General features: G+C 39.3%; 1 protein-coding gene across 1 annotated transcript in view; it reads left to right on the top strand.

Annotated features, from left to right (window-relative positions):
* Window positions 1-11,879, top strand: part of lpar1 (lysophosphatidic acid receptor 1) — a 28,048-nt gene extending 16,169 nt beyond the window's left edge. The window contains exon 3 of the mRNA XM_070850384.1: window positions 10,249-11,879. Within this exon, the coding sequence (XP_070706485.1) occupies window positions 10,249-10,571 (323 nt within the window). The 3' untranslated portion in view covers window positions 10,572-11,879. The remainder of the gene's footprint in view (window positions 1-10,248) is intronic.
* Window positions 11,880-17,120: the final 5,241 nt, after the last annotated feature.

The raw sequence follows: 17,120 nt of genomic DNA, 5'->3' as shown, positions 1-17,120 counted from the left end.
ATGTGTCTGTCTGGCTGTCTGTTTATCTCTATCGAGTTATCTATCTACTACATTTGAACTGGATCTATATCTACTGTATATATCGAGTAATATATATCTGGAGCAATGAGTGCAACATTCGACGTCGTCATCAGCAGCAGCAGCAGAACAATGAGTCTGTTGACGATGATCCGTGAGGCTGCATCATTCAGTACAGTGTCTGCCTAGCACGACTGTAAGCCCCAAATACATTATCTCAGCCAACCGTGTTCCCTATGAATTATGTTCATGTGCTGTCATATATAGGAGCTGTTCAATGCAACATGAATACAGTCTGATAAATTAAAAACGAAGGCACCATTGAATTTAAGTAATGTCTAGAAAATACAGTTGTCTCAGGTATAGAAGTGGAACACATAGAGCGATTGTAGCCTTAGCCTTGTATTTTTCACTGTATGCAGTGTATTCTATTTTCACTGTAAGCAAAATCACCCACCTTACTGCCCGAAGAAAGTTCAAGTAGAGATTTAACAGTTACCCTCTCCTGCAAATTTGATGTTATTTGCTGGGCATATACTCAAAAAAGCTTTAGAGTAAGGCGAGAAAGGAGCATTAGCCTTGGCTTATTTCAGCTGAGCCAAAACTGATTACTGGGAAAACTGATGTCCACCAGCCTCCTAGCTCCTTGCATCATTTCCAGTTGTTATGCGGGACATTTTTATGTGCCTCAGAATGTTCCTGTCTGAGCCAAGAATTGCAAAATATTCACAGCTGATATTTCACACTGGTTGGGCAGTGTAAGGGCACACTGGTAAGACATGCTTTAGGCCATAATTCTTTTGTATAAGAATTAATTTGAGTTATCACGCTATGTAAAGTACACCTCAAGCATCATCTGCCTGAGATAAAAAATGGTGCCCAAACCTCCAGATTCAGAATTATTCTTAAATGTGGTGTAGTACTAGTTTATGGCTTGCTTGTTTTGTAGTTGTTAACACACTGATGCAGTAAAAAGCCTCTATTCTGTTGAAAGCGCCTGTTTTGCTTTAAAGCTGAGCTGTGTGTGCAGTCTGACATTTTTATGTCTAAGCGAGCAGAGATACATTTCCTACTTTGCAAGTCTCCAGGCCTCTTCAGTGGTGTGTAATAAACAGAGGCAGTGCTGCGTTTTTTTTGCCATGGAATCTAGAGCTGTAACAGACAAACTCAGTTCTGTGTAAAGTATGTTGGAGTGTGAATTGTGGGAAAGGCACTTCTTACTGACTGGAAGCAGGATGTGTTGGTCCTAGACAAAACATACCAAAGGATTCTGTGTGATTTGTCTGTTATGCGCTGTGTTATCTCATCCTGTTGCCTCTGTTGTCTTTACTCCAACCTTACATCAAAAGTAATGGACAGCAGAATGTGCTCTGCAGCCTACAGTATGGAGAAAACTGGAGAACATCCATTTTCTGCTGCTTAGAGATGCTTTGTTTGTTTCTTCTTATTTAACCTTGTACTTTAAAAGTTTTGCAGAAAAGATGCACCTGCAGACATTTTATTTCATTTCAGTAAATCTGATAGCTGCCATCTTTTTCCTTGATTAATGCAAGAACCAAATCAAAGGTATTCAGCTCCTTACATAAGATACATAAGAGTACATGTCACTTCCACTGTCCTTTTCCATTGTAAATGGTCGAATCAGAGTTTGAAAGTCCATGTGGCGCTGCAGCTGCTCCTCCTATCTTGTAGTCAGTGCTCTGTATACCATTGCAGTCTGAAGTCTGAGTCATCCAGTAACACTTACTATCCCTTAAAATAACCTATAAAAAAAACAGTGACTGATAGTGACCTCATCCTGAAACAACACAGGGTTCCTTAGAAATGAAATAAAAAAAAACATTTCACACCTTCTCTCAAGAGTTCCTCAGTATCAGACTCTACCAGTAAAGGCAATAACATGATAGTCTAAGCTCGTAGGTTTTATGTTAACACAAACTACTCACTCTTATAAACAAAAACATTTTCCATTTTCTGAAATGTAAAATTTGGCAAAATATATTTTGTGCTTAGACCTTGGTTTGAGTTATCACCTGCCGTAGGTGGGAACAGTGTGACAATACTTAAATATTATTCATTTCAATCAATACTATTATGAATTCTTGAACAAATCACATTTATTTATTTTCACTGATGCCAGCTCCGAGAAGTTAGTCTTTTGAGTAAGGGTGTGATGTGTTTTGGTTCAGTCTGGAATCCACCGCTGTTTCTGAGTGAGGTCATTTTTTTGAAGCACCAAGGAGGATATAAAATAACTTTTTTTGTTATACTGGTAGAAGGGAGGTAGTTGCTTGTTTCATTTGGGTATGCAATCATGTATTCACATCTCTTGGACAGTTATCTCCTGGTCTGTTCTGTCCTGTTTTCATCTTACACTGGCCAAAGCAAAACACAAAAGGTCACAAGTTATTCGGTCTCCAGCGCAGTTTAAGTCACCATTGAGTTCTGGGTTTTGATTATGTTTGATATCTTAAGGGAAGATCAAGATAAGTTGACGAGAAAGTAAACCCCACAGCTATTCCCAGTCCAGCCTCTCCCATCTGCGGACCAGATGATAATAACTGCTCCCCTGCGGCCTGCTGTCCTCTTCACTTGTCCTTCTCAGGATGCTGTAAAACCAGCCATGGGTGATTTCTTCTAGGAAGTACAGGATGAGATGAAAAAAAAAAACTTACTGGGAAATTTATACATACTTACAAACAAAATGCACAAGTGCTGACACGAACAAGTACAGTGACTCTCTCGCATTCATATTAACCCTGAGGCTCAATAAAGAACAGTGGGACATGAGATTAGTGCTGTTCACATAAACTCTGATGTGCTCTCATTTGGTGAAATGATGGGAAAACGAAACCACAATCGGGCTCAAGTCCTTCCTATGCCTTAAACTCCCTCACTGGACTTTACTTGACCACTAGTAGTACTACTGAGCAAACGTTATACAAATGCACTTTCAAATTTCATAAAACTTTAAATGGGAAGCATGCAGTAAATATTACTGGATATCCAGCTACATTTACTCGAAGTCAAGAAACCAGCTAATGTTGCTTTGCTTCCAAAATACAAAAAAAAAAAAAAGAAAATGTTTGAATGACACCAACATAGATTCTCTTCATCACTCTCCACTGAGTCAACAGCACTGTGAAATGAACCATGACCCTTGAGTGTGTGTCTGTGTGTCAGGTGTTGGCTCATGCAGGGGTCTTCTGTGAATGATTTGATTATCTTTAAGCCCATGGTGCTGTATGCAGTCGCATCGTCAGACAGTGTGGAGCGCCAAGACATACCGTCGCCCAAACACATGCACACAGATGCCATATCAATGACTTACATTTGTTTCAAAATCTCAATGTATAACCAATCAATGTTCAACCTTTCCGTGCTACTGCAATGCATATGAGAGCAGAACCAATCAGAGCTGAGTACAACCGTCCAATCTGCTGTCAGTGTGGCATCATGACTGGTGTGCAGATCGCAATGACACCTGTTTTCTGTGTGGATGTGTGGGTGTATGTGAAAAGCTTCATGCAAGAAATTACTGTTCAGAGTGCAGCTTTTCTTATCACTCACAACGGCAGCATCTGTCCCAATGCTTCCTTTCTCAACAGAGTCAGTTGTTCTGGCAAACTCTTAAGTCTTCTCAAGCATCTACTGTATCATTACATGCATCCAGGGTGTGCTGGGGTGGAGCAGCGATTTTAAATATTTGGGCGTTCTGGGGTGGGATGTGAGTGTCTTCATTCCCATTCCAGTCTCCATAACATGCCAAATTAAAAAGAATACATTACTTTTTATTTTCAACACCACATGCAAATTATAGTAGCGCAATAGTAGTACAGTGTAGCACAATGTCCCTCACCCCAACATTAGCATTCAGTTATAAAACACAGTATAAAGCAACGATTTTAAGGGTTTTACTTGATCTTATAAAAAACATGCTTTACATAAAATTATAAGACATAAATAGTAACTTTTTACATGACAATTTTCATGCCCCTCTGTCCAGGTGGTGATTTCTGAATGTGAATGTTTGTATCTGAAAAAAAGGAAGCGTTCCTTTTAATTCCAAATTAATGAGCCCTCTCAGCTGCAAAATGCATCATCACAAAGCTGACTTTTAGAGATAGTGACGTTGTGAACATATTATGATATTATAGACCACAATGCATTCCTGTAGATTAAACTACCCAGCAGTATATGACGCATCTATGTCAGTAAAATGCAACATGCACATTATTGCAGCAGTAATATTTCTGTTCAGTACGTATTCGCGAAAGGTGGGTTCTACAATCCAGTATCAACCGAGCAGCTTGCATTGCTCCTGATGTTAGTTGTATTAAAGTTCAACTCCACTTCAAGCCGCCTCAGCGACTTCAAAATGCAGTTTAAGAAAATTGGATTCAGAATCCGGTGGTGGGTGGCGTGGCTGTGACTAACAGCCTTGATTTGTTGCAGACCATAACAAAACCAGTGTGCATTGTTTTTACTGTCGACTTTTGTCTTTTTATTTCAAAACAATGACAAAAAAGGAAGAAGAAGAGGGAGTCACTGCTGCCGACCAACAACTCTGCAGATATGTTACAGCCTGAAAACCTTCATTACTGCCATTTCAAAGACCTCCCAGTTTCTCTAACCATTAGATCACTGTGACACCATCACCAGACTCCTTCACTGTGTACACCACAGGCCTCTTTATCAATAACTGTAAACACTCAGCTACTGAATGTCAACCTTTATCTAATCTCCAGTGTATGTGTGTGTGTGTGTGTGTGTGCACTGATGTGAGAAAGAGAGGAGAAAGAAATCGCTCTGCGGACAAACGGGAAGCCACTGGGCATTTTAGAAATTTACATAATGGTTTCTAACTTACTTCAGTGGGATCGTGGTCATGACCACTGATGATGGTTGGGATAGGGTTATGATGAATGATGGAAAGAGATGAGCTGATTGAGAGATAGGCTACCGGAGAAGAGAATGAAATTGAATGAAAGTGAGGGAGAGATAGAGAAAAGAGTATGTGACAAGACAGAAAGTAAAGTAAGAGTGTTGAAGTGGGATAAAAAAAAAAAATGAAGGGGGGTCAGGAAACCAGCGAGAGAAAGGGACAGAGAGAGAGAGATGCAGATAAAGAGATTCATGGAGAAAAAAGGAGGGACACATACAGAAGAATGAGAGCAGTAATTTAATATTGGGTGTTTATCCGTTTTTGGGGCCTGAGAGAGTTGCACACTAATGGAAACCGAAGCCAGAATGAAGACGTGAGAAATAACAGTAAGGCATGAAAATCCCCGATAGCGGAATCTGAAGCTCTATAATGAGTCAAGTATGTTGCTGCATGTGGACGACATCAGCACAATGTGGAGAAACTCAGAGGTGGATCAGAGGCTTAAAAGGCTGTGCGGGAGGTTTTCAGATGATTTTTACTTCATATACCAAAATATTGACATTGCTGCTGACAGTTTTCTATATAATTTGTCAAAGTTCTTATGATACATTTGATTTCATTTCAGGAGGTGAGTGAAGTTTAACTTGTGGTACAGAATGAATAAAAATGACACCCAATCACTATCCACATCCACAGAAGACAATATGTACAGTTTTCATTCAGTAACTACTTTCTACTGAAGAAAGTGGTTACAGTGAAAAAACCCCAACCTCACTGGAAAAGAGCTCCCCCTCCTCATAAATCCTAATTCATCCCCTGATTATGGAAAAGATAATGCACTGTGCATCATTTCCACTTATCTCACTCTCTCATCTTTCAAATCACTCAAAAATGAGAATGCAAGTGCATTACCACTGATATTACTTTCACTTGGATGGATGTCATTAGCTCTGTTGAGCATGTTTCCAATCTCTGCAAGTTGCTTTTCAAAGCATAGCCAAATGACTGGAAACGGATGGCAGCATAAAATTCAGGCAGTCATTTTCAGTTAAAGGATTAAATATGCAAAACCACTAGCATGATTCTTCACCCTCGTATATATGTGATTTTGTGGCAGGCTACATTTGACCGAGGGCAATTAAGTGAGCTGCTGCAGACAGTGTGTCAGTAGCAGGGAAAAACAACATCATAAACGTCTTTTCCCTGGAAGAAACATGACACGTCAGCCATTAGAGCAAAGCATTTCCCAACAAACACTATGTTAGATTACGAAAATGAGCCACATTTGCTAATCTGAAGGAGGAGCTGGTGTGCAAAGGCAGAAAAAGGACCTCAAGATCATTTCTCACAATCCCCTAACAATTGTAATGACGTAAAGAGCTTTAATGCTGAAATGCTGTTTCAGGTTAATAATGATGTTAATGTTGACTGGAAGGCTCAACATGATGGGATGGAGTTTTTTTTCTGAGGGCTTTCTCAACAGCATCCAAATGTTTTCACATTGTGTTTGAGTGCTTCTCCATCTGTCTCTGTGCCGTGTATAATTATGTAAGAGAGCGTTTGCGTGTGTTTGTGTCTGCACATGTGAGTGTTTATCCGTGTCTACCCTCAGTTTTGCATCTGTGGGAGTGTGGAGTTCATTGCCGTAGTCTGGTCCCCATTATTTCCTTATTTTTGTTCCCATAGCCCTTTGTTCCCTCTCATATGGAAGCCCATTTCCACCAGGATAAGAATATAGGATGGAATGACATCAGAAAAAATACTCAGGAAGAAATTAGATACTAAGTCTGAGTTTTGACTGTCAAACTAGTAGATCCACAAGTCAAGTCACAAATGATCACTTTTTATATTAAAGACTTGAGATAGTATGTTAAAATAATGAAGTAAGTAAAAGTTCATTTATGTGATAAATTAGACATTCAGAAAATTTGACTTTTCAAGTGAAAATGGTGAGATACTAAGCCCTTTTAGACAGCGGCCTGGAAAGTGTCAAAGTAGTTTTCCATACATTTCCAAATGTTCCAGGCCAACAGAGGAGTGTTTATTTACTCTCCTCCACTGACATTCCATTTTTCCCATTTCTTTTCCGTCCATGTGGAATTTTCAAGTTGTGACACAGCAAAAGGTTTCACTTAGGTCCGCCTAATTGTTTCTTCCATAAACAAAAACTCTGCATTACCCCGTGTGAACTGTGTGCACGGCTGCTCTATGTGGCCATGGTCAACGGGACACGTTGCTTTGGGCAATGCAAAGGAGCAAATTTGAGACGCAGGCTGTAGGCAAGCAACTCCTGGCTTCAGAGAGGAAATGAAAGAACGTAAGAGTGAAACCACTCAGGTTATAGCTTTACACAAAGACTGCTTTCTTCCTCAGGACAAACATCCTGCAAATATACATATTTTGCACTCTGTTTCAAACAGAACAGGGACATTTTTAAAGTCGCAGCAGTTATTATGAGAGAGGAAAAGAAACTAGAGAAATGAAGAAGAGCATTTTGTGTTTAGTTGTTCTTTTGTTATGGTTTTTCCTTACTCTGACAAGAATATAGGCTGCGGTTACGGTCAATTTCACGACTGTACTACATTTCCATTGACACTAACACAGAATGAGAGAGAGTGGCTAAAGGCAGGAAACACGGTCACGTAATACAATCATAATGTTGGTCTGAAGTAATTTTCTTGTTTTTCCGACTGACGTTCTGAATGCTTCTGTGTTGTTTTTTGCACTGAGTCTTGTCCTGTTCAGATTAAGATGTTTCACTGAGAGACAAATAGTTCAGATAGTTTCTGAAACTGTTTGAGAAATGTATCTAACTCTGGAGAGTCTGCCTGCATAGCTGGGAAGTGAGGTCAAGCCTTCGCTGCAGCTGCCGCCTGCAAAACACTAACAGATAACAGGCCTCCCTGTCAATATTCTCTCTCTCTTTGTCTCTCTCTGTCTCTCTCTCTCTCTTTCTCTCACTCTCTGCTTTCCTAATTTCTCATCAAGACTTTTTGTTTTACTGTCTCAAGAGTGTAATGTCCTGCAGTTGTCTCATAGTTGCGACAAATAGCATCTGTTGACAGAACTCACAGCACTTGAACTTGACATTGATAAATAATGTGTCAGTGACCCCCCTGCGCTGTGCTAACACACTTGAAATGATGATGCCTTGTGCTCAAATGAGGTCGCAGGGTTATAGATATGATGATGGAGTACTGGAGATATGGTTACCAAAATGAGGCGCAGGTCAGTAATTTCTGTTTCTGTAGATGTTTCACATTAAGGGAGGGACAATGGAGGATGGTGAGGTCATTGATCGGTGATGGTCATTAGCTGTTTGATCTGATTTCTGGAGAAATGGTGAATCCCATCTCTGATGGACATCACAAATTGCTTTCTTTTGACGATGACCATGAAGTTTTAGTTGCTTAAACTTTGCCGAATTCTAACATTCATATGAATCTTTTTTGTAATGATCATATAAAACAGTTTTGGAAAGCACAAATGACAAATGATGTTTAAGGCACCAACGCAGAAAATGTGTAGTTATATTAGTGAGATTTGTTGGACTTGCATGTCTGATTAATTCAAAGAAAGTTTATTTAGCAACATTTTATTTTAAAATCTCAACAGTAATACAATACGCACTGTGTAAGTAATTAATCAAATAATATAGTGCTATAACTGAAATATAGATGTGCTTTAAAAATGACTTACATTTAAATAGCAGAGCAAGTTACACAATTGAAATCATAAATGCATTTTTCAGATTATAAAGATTGATATTGAATAATTGATTCATATTTCACTTGCACAATTTCCTCAACACTTCTCAGCTTTCAGCTCTGCTTATTGTTGCTGGCATGTTAATGTATACTTCCCTCTGTCCTAATTTGTTTCCTAATGTGTCTTCTATCATATGACAAAGAGAAACATGGGAAGAGTTGTGGAAAACAAGATCTTACTGTGTGGTGAAAGTAAATGGAAGAGTCACTCATTTTTGATTTACACAGATTAAAGGTAATGCTTATTTATTTATTCACAACCAACTTAAATGTTTATTCATACCTCAGAAGACAGCCTTTTAGTGGTATTTCTGGCTTTTGGGGCCCATAACTGGTAATCCTCCAAAAACTAACCCTGTACAACAAAAGTACTTGAATTCAAAATGTATCATTAAAAAGTTTTAGATGTGGTTATAGAGTGACATGGGTGTTTTTGTTCTGTAGACTGAAGGAGATCAGTGATGCTGATGTGGCTGTTGAGTGATTTTTGTTTGTTTCAAAGCAGACCAAAAACAACCAGTTCTGGCAGGCGGTGTGGCTTCACCCACTGTATATAGTACATCATCCCATCAGCGGTTGTGTTGTAGGATACATTTTCAGGGCCAAAATCTTACATTCTGTTTTACTATTTTGTTTTGTCTTTGCCTCTTTGCTTTTTTGTGGTAAAGAAGAGGGAGAGAAAAAACAAAGAGATGTCTGCCTGATTCAAACCCAGAATATCTGGCACTAAAGGGTCTCACTGAAAGTAGACAGGTAACTATTTTGGTAGAGTCATCATAACTCAAGTCCAAGTCGTTGTTTAAGTGTGAGTCAGTGAAATTAAAGCCCAAGTCCAAAGCAAATCATCAGTTTTCAAATGTAAATCATGAGTCTAGAGAACTTAAATAGCATGAACTCAGGAAGTCTGAAATTACAAATTGGAAAATAAACACGTGCTAATTTGGTGACATACAGTATGTTAACTAGGTGAAATTCAAGAAAGTCTTCAAAGGATCACGTTATATTTATGTGGTATTAACTGCAAAATCAGCCCAAGTGGCAGTGGAAACCAAGAGTCAGAATAGATAAGAACATGAGCCTGGACAGTGATTAGTAAGAGTGACTCATGTGCAAAGACAAGCCAAAAACATCAAGTCGTGCTCTGTGCTACTCTCAATTCTGTGCTTTAAGTCTCTTATTAGCTTAAGATATCATTGTATTAGACGTTTTCTTTTTCAGGATGAATAGTGCTTTTTAAAAATGAAGCAATACAAGATGCGAAAGATTATAAACACGTAGAACTTGGGTTAGCCCCAGAAAAATCTGGTTGCAAAATGCATTTTATAAAAATTCTGAGATAATCCAACTAATCAGTGACATGTTTGTGTAACTGAAAGAAACTATGGGTCCAGAAAAGATTCACAACTTAACTTGACTTCATGACTTTATGGGGGTCATGGAGTATTCTTCTACCAGGAACACTCAAAAAAAAGGTTCACGTGTTGCTTTATATATTTAAATCTGTAATTTCATGTATTGTAAAGAAAAACCAAACAAAAAACAGGTTTTCATTTTATTCCCCGCTTCGTGTCTCCTCAGGTGCGTTCATCGTGTGCTGGACCCCCGGCCTGGTCATCCTCCTTCTCGACGTCTTCTGTGCCAGCTGCAATGTCCTCACCTATGAGAAGTTCTTCCTGCTTCTCGCCGAGTTCAACTCGGCCATGAACCCCATCATCTACTCCTACCGTGACAAGGAGATGAGCGCCACCTTCAGGCAGATCCTGTGCTGTCAGCGGCAGGAGAATGTCAACGGGATGGCGGCGGAGGGATCTGACCGCTCGGCGTCGTCCATCAACCACACAGTGCTGAGCGGCGGTATGCACCACCATCACCACCACCACAACGAACACTCAGTGGTATAAAGAAGGTGTGGAGCTCGCGGAGATGAATCCAACTGCTTGACGGGGTTAGTCTGTTTTGGAGAGACTGATTGAAAGAAGGTAAATGGCAGCATGGGAAAGTCAAGAGGGACTGCCAACATGGTGAGAGGTGGATGGAGTAGATGTGGTGAAGGGTGGATGGCAAATATGACTAAAGATGACAAGACTTTCTCGCTGTGTGGTGGAGGAACAGGAGAGGAGTCCGACCTTCAAGGACTCTGATAGGCTGTTAGTATTTTTGTTTAGTTGTTTATTATTTTCTTTTTGTTTTAAATGTGTTGAAATGGGCAACGCTGATATGAACTATTTAAAAGTAATCTGTGAAATGAAGGTAATGCCAGTACAACCCATCCTCTTTCTCCAGTCTTCTGTAACTTTGAATCCTAGTCATGTGTTTTGGACTTTCCCCCTTTGATCCCCATTCTCAAAAAAGGTCTCATAACATCATGCATACATGTTACATACAGATAACATGACACTACTATTGGAGTTTCCTTCACACAGGGCTCATTCGTGTCAGTTGCCAAACCTAAACCCAGATTCAGAAGATTACTCTGTCTATTTTGTTAATGTTGGGGAAGAAATGCAAACCAACACTTGCAATTGTCTGCTCATAATGCGTAAGTGAAGGTTGCTTGAATCGATTTCCAGGGTCACAACTTTTTCAATGTACAGGCTTCAAACTGAAAGATTCATGGGACATCCTGCTAATGCTTATTGAATACATAAATAATATCAATACTTACATGAGGAACTTACTAAAACAAATACTGCAATACTGTTCTACCCATTATTGTTTAGGTAATCACAGCCACTATTCATTTCTGCAGTCGATTCATCATTTAATGGCTTCACGACGTGAATTCTTTGGGGACTCCTTTTTCTCCTGGCTTCTTCCTTTCATCCTGCTTAACTACGTGAAGGGTCCAGGATCTGCAGAAATCCTGAGTTGTTTATTCCCTCTTAGGGATTAGAGACGAGTTGTTCCAGGGATCTTACCAAAAATGGGAGGAGGATGTTTGCAGTTTTAGAGCAGGCTCTGTGCCACAGTGTTATGTGGAGATGAGGTGAAGGTCATCTCTGGTGTGTATTACCAGACTTCAGATCATGGCATGATATGTGCTGAGATGTCTGCTTCTCTGGCTTTATCAAGTGTCTCTGGGCGCCTGAAGCTGACAGAGGAAACGACAAAGAACTGTGAAGGAATAACCAGTGGTTATGTTAAACTGACTTCTGGCGGTGCGATTGGGATCTCAGAAACTGAAAAGTACTGTAAATTATATAAAACTTAATCCAGTCAATCCTTTCATCAAAATGAATCTTGCATGAAAATGAAGATAAAACAAATGATACAGAAACTGATTGCAAACAATGAACAGAAGAAGATAGCTAGAATGGCTAGTTTGGACTTGGGTTAATGCTAATGTCAGCATACAAACATGGTCACAGTAATAATGTTGTTAAATGATGTTAAAGGACGAATCAGATACTTTTAGACCTGGGCCCTATTTTTACTTTTTTTTTACTTGTAAAATGTAGTTGGAGTTGGTGCATTAGATCAGCGGGCAGCTACGAACAGGCTACAATGGCTCTAATGTAATCCTTCAGGGTGAGGATGCCCCAAAGGATTACATTACAAAAGTTAATTAAAGTGCTTGTCTTTGCCATTGACAGGCTCAGATTGTTATTCAAAGTGTCTGTAAACATTATTGAAAGGATCCCTTCAGAGATATATCTGTACGATCCTTTTTTGTTTCACCAGAAACAGACGGTATATTATTCAGTTCAAATCCACCAGACTCTATTGACAACAACGGTTATTTTATATCGCAGAACATGAGAGGTGCTGCCTTGATCTGCCTTTTATTGTGTGACTTTGGTGTTTTAAGGAGTAAGTTCGAATCCAAACTTACGCGTTTAAACACCAAAGTCACAGCAACTAGACAAGCAACTTTCGTGTTCTGCAAGGCGAAATACCTAAAAATAAGGCCCAGGTTTATCCTTTAAGTGGGAAATATTCTCGTATTTTAAATATTTGCTGAAAATCCAAAAATGTCCGATGTGCATCTTTTATGGATTATTGTAGAATATCCTCACTTATTTTTCTGTGGTGGACTCATGAAGTTCACTCCCACAGCACTGCACTCTGAGGTGTCTGCTTGGCTTTTAAAACACTCCAAGGAAAGTGCCAAATATCTTCTCTATTAACCAGAAACAGTTTTAACAGAAACAGTGTTATTGGTGATATGAAGTAATACAGATGTCCATCCAAAATATATTATGTTTTGTGTATGTCACCATGTGAGGTGGTTGGGGTTATTATAATGTTTTTTTTGTCAACAAATTTTCATGGCAAATACTGCAGAAAATCACAGATACAAATCATTCAAAAGATTGAACTTAGTGAATTAGTGAATTAAGTGAATTAAGTTGGCACATATTATGGTTTGGACTCATGCAGAAGCTGGTAGCAGGCATATAGTGGAGTTATGATAATGTCGGAGTCTAGTAAAACCGCTTAAATGAATGTTTACTATACCTCAACATTAGGCTTTTTTGGTAATCAGTTGTTACTTAAAGATGTACTGACAACAATGACGTGTTTCGGTTTACACGTATGATAATACTCAAAAGTCTTGTAGCCTTCAGGGTGTTTTTCTTAATGAACCGACTTCGTGAGAGGTGAGGCAGAGTTTAGCCAATTTTCTGTTGAATGGTGTCATATTATTTCCATAAGTGCACTCCCTGACTTCTGCTATTAACTCGAGATTCTAAGCCAGCTGAACGTCAGCATGGTGATGCTATGACGTGTACGCTTTAATTTTGCCAGCTGAACGTTTTGTTCCGACTGGAATCAAAACACTTTTTGGCCAAAATACATAGACAAAGCTCCTAACAGCTGACAGAAGAGGGAGAATCACAGCCAAAAATGCTGTCAAATGTTTTCCAGGAAGCAAGATGTTTGTTGGGGATTTAAGCTGCAGTGCTAAAGAAGTCAGCTGGTATTTTGGCCTGTCACTGTCGCCCTAAAATGTTGCCTTGTTGATGTGGCAACATGAGTTCTTTTATCCAGAAAGAGATGACAGAGTTTGGGTGCGGATTTCTTATTGTCTTTCCCCATCTAGATGTTTTTGGCCTTTTTATCTCCTAGTTGTGCCTTTACACTGTAACAATCTGACTACGGACTATGGAAATTCTAAGGACAACATGTATGAAACTTGATGCGTCATCTTTTCTTTTTGAGATTATCCAACTTTCACTTTTGTTAGCTTCACAAAAGGCAGCACAAGAGGAGTGCCGATAGCCGTGCCTCTCATTGTTTCATTGACCAAATTTAGTCAGTCTTTGGCTCTAGAGCCTACCCTCCATATTTCACAATTTCACTGTAACCATTTTCTTAACAAAGTTTTTTTTCAGGTTATATAGCAAACCAACTAAACTTTCTGTCTTTGTATGTCTCTGTTTACCAGTGTGTCACTCTTTGTACACCATTGTAATTATATGTGTACAGTATGTATGTATATAAAATATATTATTCAAAGTTAATCACCAAAGGGAACGTGTTTTGTGTTTGTAAATTTAACTGTGTTATACTCTGTCCAAATGTACTGTAGGATTTTGTTTATGGTTTTTATGTCATGAGCTCTTTTGTATTGTGACCGAATTAATGAATTTCCTGTAGACGCTATTACAGTTATTGACTTGTGTGTGACCCAGAACTACATATCTATGTATGAAGTGCCTTCCAGTCCTCCTCTTTAAAGAGTAATGTAACACCGGGCTTTAGTCCCCCTCTCTGGCCGAAAGTTTCAAGTCTGTTATACCCCCAGACCACAACGGTGATGGCACAGTGTCTTGGAGTACACTTCTACATCACTGCAGCAAGGTGAGAAGTAAGACCACTGGAGGTCAGCAGAAACAGGATTTTCAGCTGGTGTTAACTTACTCTTTAAGTTTGTGTGATGCTAACACCACTGTTTTGCAATCGCACTTAAAGTAGAAGACACATTAATGTCAGTGTTAGAGCGATATTTGACTTTTTGTAGAAAGTGTGATTTCACAGCCTCAAAAAATGTTAAATGAGTACAAACCCCAACATACAGACAAACTCCTGTTCCAAATAAAAAATATTTTATCAACTTTTAAATTATTTTGGGGTGAAATTCAAGTCATATTGAGTGGGGAGATTTTTAAGTAATCTATTTTCTTTTTTTAGATCATTAGATTGTTTTCACTCCAGTCTTGACACACACAATTTGCTACATATATACTGTATATGACAGGATATGCCACTTTTCACTGCCCATTTACAGTTTTATCACATCTGCTCCCCACGTCAACACAGATTTCCCCAGTCAGTACCCTGACTTCTTATTTTGTCTGAATAGACCATATAGTGTTTGCTAAGGTGCCAACTGGCATTACATGACAGAGTCAGTGTGTGATGCACGTAAGAAATCACTTTAATACCAAAAACTGTTCATCCCAAAGTGTATACTAAGAGTTATAATATGTACATTATTTGGAGCATTGACTGATCTTCCAAACTGAATGACTGAAACATTTTGTTCTTCCAAAGCTTTACACTTTTTTTTGCCAAGCCTCAGATTTAACAAACCATGTGCCAGTAGTTTGTAGAAAGTTATTTGTGACACACACATAAATGTGATTTCCTTACATCTATACTGTACGGGCCAATATCAATGAATGTCCACCCAGAGTCATAGACTTGATATCCCAGCAACAATAAAAACATGAGAAAAGTCTGAGTTATAGTGTTTGTTTGGGTTTTTTTATGTGAAATTTGGCTTTTCTGAAAAAGAAAAATAGAAAAAATAAAGCTTCAGAAACACCTGTTGAGAATGGCACTCATATTCTTAAAAGTAGTGGACTGGTTTTCAAGGGTCTTACTTTATCTTACATGTTTAGCCTTGCTATTATTTCTTCTCTCTGTTATCCACCAGTGTTTTTGTTTCCATGACATCCAGAAAGTCAGTAACAGGCAAACAGGCAACACACAGGGTCACAGACTGACACAGGCTGATAGTGTATGCTTCATGACATGCAGGTTTTTTTTTTGGCTAGACTTAATAATTCATAGACCTTGAGGCTCTTCACACATTCCAGACAGCCTTGACTGTTAGCAGAGATCTGCGTGTAACCATTTTTATATGTTGTTGGAGGAGCACATTTTTTTTTTTACAGTTGATTTACCTGGTTGTGCAGGTTTGTCTGGACGTGACTCACTTGATACCGTTGCCAGAAAACCATCAGTTTACATACAAACAGTACTGAAGGCTGGAGCGCCCCCAGAGGCTTTGGAGACTGAGGGAGCATGCATCTCCTAAAACAATAGTGACACATCATTACATGTAAATCACCTAACAATATTCTGAAGAAAAGATATATGAGAACATGATTCTGCTTTTGTAATAAAATATTGCTCTTAGTCCACTTTGCTCTTAAATTGCCATTTACTGGAACAACATAAAAAAAAGTAAAAATAAAAAAAGGAAGGGAACAGAACTGCAGTCTGAAAAGTGAGCATTTGAAAATAATGACTTGACACTGCAGAATGTGGACTGCAACATAAAGCAGACCTCATGTGAACTGTCTACTGCACTACACAAGCGCGCTATGTGCATGTATTTAACGCTACTGAGAGAATGGTCAGGGTCACTGTGTCGTGTGTGACATGAATTAAGCAGCAGCCGTAGCAACAGCAGACAGATGTTGTTATAGGAAAGAATGTTTTGTGTGTGTGTGCGTGTGTGTGTGTGTGTGTGTGTGTGCTAAACACACACTCTGCTATGTTTATTGTTCCACAGCATTGGAGTGCTAGACTCCAGTTGACTGATATATGTCTCCCTACTTCCTGTTGCCCCCTGAATGGGCCAATCAGATCCAGTGCCGCCACACAGGAAGTTCCTGTGTGCTGTCGCTGAGTGAGGGGGATGCCACATCTTCGTCACAATGTCAATACAGACACTTTCCGTGGTTCACAGTGTGGCTTGCTGACTGATAAATATGTCCCCTCGGCCAAATGTCCCACTGCATGTTTGGCAGATAAGTTAAAGTTAATGATTTGAATGGACAGAATCAGCATTCCTGGTGCCAGCAAAAATGCATGATGTGTGGAAAAGTCAACAAGATGTTAAAAACTGAGCTGCTAACATGCAAAGACATCCAGGAATCGCTGCACTTGAGTTGGAGCATTCAGAAAATACGAACACATGAAAGACATCAAGCTTCCTCTGAAACATTATCAAATTTCCGTGTTGCAAAGATGTACTAAAGGAGATCGTGACAAAACAGGAAGAGATGTTTCTTGGAAGACAAAATCTCTGGTCTAGAGCTGCTATTGCAAATTGGCAGGAAGGTTAGAGAGTCCATTCAGATAAACCTTTTGTTTGGAGAAGGGACAATCGGCTAATTCACTGTGAATGAGCGGTTCTTCCCTGGATCTGCAGCTGGCTTCGGGACACATTTTAACTGAAACCTTTCAAAGGAAGAGCAAATGGAGACAGGGAG

Source organism: Pempheris klunzingeri, chromosome 19 (genome assembly GCF_042242105.1).
Source record: "Pempheris klunzingeri isolate RE-2024b chromosome 19, fPemKlu1.hap1, whole genome shotgun sequence".
NCBI classification, from domain to species: Eukaryota; Metazoa; Chordata; class Actinopteri; order Acropomatiformes; family Pempheridae; genus Pempheris; species Pempheris klunzingeri.
This window is presented reverse-complemented; position numbering and strand designations above follow the sequence as displayed.